The 6,716-nt window shown below is 38.1% G+C and overlaps 1 protein-coding gene across 3 annotated transcripts; it reads left to right on the top strand.

Annotated features, from left to right (window-relative positions):
- Positions 1-3,159: 3,159 nt before the first annotated feature.
- Positions 3,160-6,136, top strand: c1d (C1D nuclear receptor corepressor). Of its 3 annotated transcripts, none has more exons than XM_071480014.1 (5): positions 3,160-3,466; positions 3,736-3,877; positions 4,543-4,609; positions 5,107-5,162; positions 5,262-6,136. In XM_071480014.1, exons 2-5 carry the CDS (start codon positions 3,740-3,742, stop codon positions 5,466-5,468), a joined length of 468 nt encoding a protein of 155 aa, XP_071336115.1. In that variant the 5' UTR covers positions 3,160-3,466; positions 3,736-3,739; the 3' UTR covers positions 5,469-6,136. The 3 variants fall into 3 exon arrangements, with proteins under 3 accessions (XP_071336115.1, XP_071336116.1, XP_071336117.1); XM_071480015.1 differs by having other exon boundaries at positions 3,461-3,562; XM_071480016.1 differs by lacking the exon at positions 3,160-3,466 and adding an exon at positions 3,500-3,581.
- The last annotated feature ends 580 nt before the right edge of the window (positions 6,137-6,716 follow it).

Here is a 6,716-nt window from a genome sequence, read left to right as displayed (position 1 = left end):
AAAAAATAAATCTGAAATTAGTATTGGTTGTTCAGAAATACACATCCAGCAGAGGAAAGCCTGCGGGATATAAAGGCCTGGTATAAGATCCAGCCTTTAGTTCATGACAGCTGGATACATGTCTTAGTTAAGTAATAATATCCCCCTCATTACAGCAACATAATAGTTGTCTACAGTAACATCATGTTACATGATAGTATAGGTAGTGTAATCAAAACTGTTGGGAGTTAAGGCAAAGTGTAGTTGGCATATTAACAATGTAGTTATACAAGCATTTCTTAGAGGTAGGTATTCTGTATTAATGGAGATAACATTTTTGATTCATCAATTACTGTGACATTCATGTCCTCATTACCTCTTCTCTATACCACTTGCTTTTTTACTCAGCTTTAGGCAGTAATAACAGTGGGTCAAATACTCTACCCATTGGCCTTTAACTCAACCAGTAAGAGCTTTGCCTTAACTGTAGCTTTGCTTCAGACAAATCTTTTAGAGGACCTAAGACTCCAGGCTTTACCTCGGTAAATAAAGAAGCACTTGACCAGTGCATCTGACATCTCCCTGTCAAGGTCCAGTTCAGTAACCTTCCAGCCGTCTCCCAGACGACAATCGCCAAGTGGGTCAACTTTTGAACGTCGTGTCAGCATCTCAATATAAGGCCTTGAGAAGATGTGCTTTGGGTCACTGCAAATCAAAACGGGGACCAGTTTGATCTTGACAGTATTTGTCGATGATAGTATGTGCATAGTCTTTGCTGCTGAGGTGCCAAATCATACTGCATTTTTATCTTCAATGGCTGTACTTAACCTAAGTGAAACAAAATGGCTAAATTAGGGAGTTAGTAGCAATTTCCACTGGTAAACTGAGAAACTGTGCTGATAGTTGGTTTAATGTGTTTTACTTATGATTAAATTTAGTTTTCTGTTTTACACTTGCATCAACTGTAAAGCACTTAGCACAGAAAAAATGCTGTTAAAGTGAAAATGATAAAGGGGGTGGCCGCTTTTAGTACCACTACTAATATTTTCTCATAAATCTTCCTGTTCAAGTCTCACCTGTGGTTGATAGATACAGGCCTATAAAAAGCACTCAGGGACACTGGACATTCATAGTCCAGCTGCTGCTTCCCATCAGTGAAGGTCACAGCCATGGGAATTAGCTCTCGAGTCACCAACACTGTATACACCTGGCAGTGAGTCAGATTTAATTAAAAAAAAAAAACAATCAACCAGGACAGCTGGCAAGACAGCTAAAACAACCCAAATGATTTGTATTTAATTTGTGTTGACTTCTATACTATTATCTATTAATGTAGAACAACCTAGAACAAGTGTGTGTAATGCTTTAAAATGTAAGATTAGTGTAGGTAACCAGGTAGGTAATTAGGCAAAGATGAGGTTAGCTGCAAAGCTATGAAGGTGTTTTGAAATGTTATTTCATCAATTCATTGTGATAATCAAACACACAAAGCTGTTTATCACCTCAGTACTGCCAATCTGATAATGGGCAGATGTCTACTCACATCTCATCCTACCTGTGAATTACTGCCATCTGCTGAACAAACTGAGATCTCCACCACGGTGTCTCCAAAATTCAGAGGGACTGGTTGTGAGCTGTCTGCCCCATTCATTGCAACTTTTATGTTTTTGTCTGGCACTTTGGGAAGCAGCGTCACGGCATTACAATGAAAAGGAACAATACCTGGGGATAAAAGTTTACAACGAGGGCAACAGAAATCAGCAACATTAATAAAAATAAGTGTTATCTTATATATCTGATATTCATAAATGTGTGTTATTAGGTTTGTTACTTTGTCTGCATCTTTTGATATAAGAATTACCATCAAGGGACATATTCAATTTATATTTAAAACATTTTCTGAAACTATAGTGTTGCAATTACATTTTTCAATAATTTAGTGTATTTACTATATCAAAATATGAAACAATGGCAAAACAAGGTAACTCTTATATAAGCTGCTAAATTAAGTCTGTACTCACTATTGTAGTCATAGATTTTAGTACAAAATGCAGGATGAAGTGGAATATCTCCGTCCACAGTAAGATTACTGAGCTCTGCAATCTTTGCAGACAGCTTGGTGATCTCCACACAGTATTTCTTTATGGTGCCATCCTCAGCTACCACCTCGATTTCTACTCTGTTTAGCCCATCATTCAGTTTAATAGTGCTGGAACCATCACCAAAGAGCTGAAATGTTAAATAAAATAAATAAATAAAAAAACAGGTTAAATTAGAGTCTTAGCAGACAAACGCAAGACAAATGTCATGTAATTTGCAGGCCAGTACTCACAATACTGTAAGAAGCCCCAGTGTCACTAGTAAGCAGGTTCAGAGTCACCTTGTTGACACTGCTCTCCACTGTCACTTTGTAGTCTGTAACTTCTGGTGTGAAAGCTGGATGGAGCTTCCCAGAGGAGACAGACAGCTTCTCCAAATCACAGTTGTCCATGTCTCAAGCCTCTTTTCCGGTTCAGTTGTGTTCAACTACAGTACAACAGTGTGTACGGTCCCACTGTTGTCTGCCCTCCCAGCACACCCAGCTTCACCTGCCGCACTGACGCCTCGGGTTACCATAGTAACACGATCACCTACGCAGTCCTCAAGCGTTAAGTTAGCTAGCTATATTAGCTATACTAGCTATACTAGCTCCAGTTAGCAGAAATATTTTAAACGCATTTTGTCTAACTAAGAACAAAACTTAACGAGTAATATACAACACAACTCACAAAGCTGGCTTTAGTTTTCGTTATTAATTTCGACAGAAGCTCGGATATCTGTCAAAAAGTAGGTAGAAGTCAATAAGGAAGGCGCTGGTAGGCGCCTATCTTCCAAAACAGTTTTGGTAGAAACAGCTGTAATCAAGAAAGAAAAATATTACGTGACGTTAATTTGAAGTAAAACTGTTATGAAGTAAAACTGTTATGAGCAGTTAACTGGCTCTTTTGTTCCTCCAGACGACAGACGGCAGTAGAGTGCAGAAGATGAAGACAACGACGCTGAAGTCAGCTTCAGATTGGACGCTTAAGGGGACCGTTACATGAAAAAGTCATAATACTGATTCTCCGTTTTATGTTTGTTTTGTTTTTTTTTGTTTTTTGCCCCACTTATAATTGTATTCCTCTCTTCTTGTTAATCTAGATTCTATATTTGACAAGTCTAAGTGATCTAAGTGGAAGAAAAAGAGAAGGAAACGGCGGTGAAATCGCCTTTCCTTTGTTTAAAGAAATAGAATAAAGGCTGAGAATGGATTTAAACCGTTGAACAACATTTTCACAACAACAATAAGCGGGTCGAAAACGGAGAATCCATCGTTTAATCATGTAATTTCACTTTCTCTTAACTTTCCCCTGGACAAATCATAAGCTACGAATCAGAAACTAGCTTCAACGAAGTTATTGTTTTCTACGTCATTTCCTGTCTTGGACAGCGTGCTGCCTGTAAAAAGGTAAAACAGAAATATTTAACATTAAATACCGTCAGCTTCAAGTTCCCATGAACCTATTGTGCCGTTAAACCAGTGATAAAAATTGCTTCATAAATGGTCTATAATTGTCATTACGGTATATTTCTGTATATGTAAACGCTCGACTTTTAACCTGTTAGCAACATGCTCTATGATTAGCTATCTAGCTAGCAGTACAGATTTGAAAGTGAGTGTTTTTGCTATTGTTTTGTTGTGTTACATGACATTGTGTGGTATTAATTATCTTCCAGGAACATGGCAGCGGACATTAGGACGGAGGACTACCCTCATGAAATAGATGAACAGCTCACAGGCTTCGACTCCTCAGTTTCTTCTGTCAAAACCATGTTGGACAAGTTGATGTCAATGCCCAGAAATGACTTGATGCAAAAGGTAGGGTGAAGGGCATGTTCACAACGGACACTGTCACTGGTCAAATAGAGAGTAAGCAGACACAGGACACACATAAACATGCTGCCTCACTGGCATGGCTCAATGGTGCCACTTCAGAAAAAGATATAGACAAGATATGGGCAAAGACATAGCCAGAATTAAAGTTATTAGTTGCACTTGTTTTTTGTTTTTTGTTTTTTTTTTTTTGTTCCATGACAAGTCAAAATGTTACTGGTGAGAAAAGCCTACATCACAGACAGATTTTAATAGAATAGCATCACACCATGCAAACATATTTTTTGTTTTGTCTTGTATCAGCGGTGAAACATATCATAGTGAATTACATTTGTGTTTGTGAGACATGATGCTCCTGCTCCACCAAATATCACAGGGAAATACTCTTGTCCCTTCATCTATAATTCATATCTTCCTATTCTGTTGGGGCTTACATTGGGTTAGAGCCTCTCCCATCTCACACTTGCCAAGAGGCAGGGTACACCCCTGAAGAGGTCATTGAAGAGTAACATTTTTCATACAAAACATGGAATAAACCCATAAAATATAATGTTGTTGTGTTGCCAGCAGACTGTGATGTAATGTAGATCAACCATTTTTGAGACTTTATACAGCTGTTGCAAATGAAACTAAATCTGGTTTATTAACAGCTGGATCCTTTGGATCAAGCCAAGCTGGACCTGATGTCTGCCTACACCCTCAATTCATTATTCTGGAGTAAGTTTTATGGATTCACTGTGATCACATAATTATCTACATGATTTTTTTTTCTTACTGTTTCTAAATTTGTCTTTGGTTTCACTGTGGCTAATAAATTAGGAGTACTTTATGTAATTTATGGTAATTCTATGAGTTGTGGCACGAACCATATACCCGTGACATTTTTCCTGTCTGTGTTGTCTCTACTAAAAAGGTAAAAATGCTAAAACATGCTGCTGTGGTAAAATATATGAGATCAGACAATAGTATGACAGTGTGGCAGGGATTAAATGCCTGCATGTACAGTGTAAATTCTGATGCAAAAAGGAAATGACTGTGGTATAATGATGCCAGACCCTGGGCTTAGAGTGAATATTTTTTTTGATTATAACATTGTGAGATATAATAACAAAAGCTTTTGCACAAATGTATCCCATAAAAACCTGTATTGAATATGTCTTAATAATATGATCAACATACAATATATGTAGTCTTACTTTTGGTCTCATTTACAGTGTACTTGGTTACACAAGGAGTAAATCCCAGAGAACATGGAATCAAGCAAGAATTGGTATGTGCCGTATGTTTTCTCTGAGCTGTCTTTGCCATTGTTTTCCTCACTATTGATGTGCATTGTCTAATTCATCTGTAACCGTTTTGTGCTATTCAGGAGCGAATAAGGACATACATGAACAGAGTGAAGGAGATCACTGACAAGAAGAAAGCTGCCCGTCTAGATAAGGGTGCCGCTGCACGCTTTGTCAGGAATGCTCTCTATGAGCCAGAGGAAAAAGAATCTAGAAAAAAAACAGCATCCAAGAAAGCAGCAAACACAGCAGCTGATAGCCCACAGTCAAAGCGTCTGAAGCAGAGCTGAAGTAAAGGAGGAGCTGTGCAGTTTGGTCCCATTGCAGTTTCTGGGGCAGCACACACCGGAGTTAATATTTTTACTTTAGAAAATGTGATGAAGCATCTACAAGACAACTTGAGACAATAAAATATACTTTAGTGTTCATCTGGGTTGCTGACCAGTCAGGATCATAGCTTGGAGTCAGTTCACTGGTCACTGTTGTCCTGCAGCAGTCAGCTAATGTTGTTAGATGTAGTAGAAACACAAGACTAATTAACTGCCATCTACAAAACGCCATCCAGGTTTTACCATGCATATCATTAGATAATGATGTGGGTAACTGCTCTAGAATTTGATGGACATGTAAAAAATGAATTTGGTCTGTGAATTTATTGAAAGATGCCATTTAATATTGTATGGTTCTTTTATATTATGGAAAAATGTTAAAACCTGTGCATTTTTGAAAGTGATTCTATGAATCATAAGTAATTTTTGCAGTGTGCAATTTTTTTACAGGCATACCTTGTTTCAGACACTGTACTGATTATCTTGTGATGCGTTTCTTTTATTTACTTTAGCAGATCAATACTGATGAAACCTAATGTCTGAGTTTTTTTCATTTCTATTCCCTTTTGTTCTTGTTACCTGTTATTGTGCAGGAAACAAATTGGTGATATAATTTGTGTGTAAAACAATTCAGTGTAAGTGTCCAACTTTCTTCATCGTGCCTTTTTCACAGAGGAAATATTGACATCTCACAGTCGGAGCTCAGGTGTAAGATTTATGATCGCTGAATTGTGTTTCACTGCTTTGGTTTCAGGGTTATGGTATTGTTGCTGACTCATTTTCGTGGCTAACTTGACTAGAACTGAGCCATCGTTAAAGTAATGAGTAACACCTGTGTTTTTCCTGCTGTTACTAGTCACTGTGACTGCTGTGAAAATGGCTCAAATGGCCTTTTTTCCTCTGTCATCAACAGTTTGGTTCCCATATCTCAGGTTAGGGGCAGGTGTTAAATAGTTATTACTCTGGAGTAGCCTGGTTTGTTTACATGAACACCCCTCTAACACTTAGGTGCCGTCCAAAACAGCCGAAAAAGACATAAGAGGGTTGGATAAATACAGCTACTGGGTAAATTGGCCATCAGCCATCTAGAATCAGTTCTGTCAGGTGACGGCACTAACTCTTTTGCAGATTGGTGCATGTGGTGTCTGAATGGACTACCTGGGTTGTTCACATTTTATTAATCTTCCCTATGGTATCTACACTGATTAC

The sequence above is a fragment of the Trachinotus anak genome, unplaced genomic scaffold (assembly GCF_046630095.1).
Source record: "Trachinotus anak isolate AG129_WGS33_773 ecotype Australia unplaced genomic scaffold, CSIRO_AGI_Tana_v1 ptg000007l, whole genome shotgun sequence".
Taxonomy (NCBI): Eukaryota; Metazoa; Chordata; class Actinopteri; order Carangiformes; family Carangidae; genus Trachinotus; species Trachinotus anak.
Note: the sequence above shows the minus strand (reverse complement) of the source record. Positions and strands in the feature narration are given on the sequence as shown.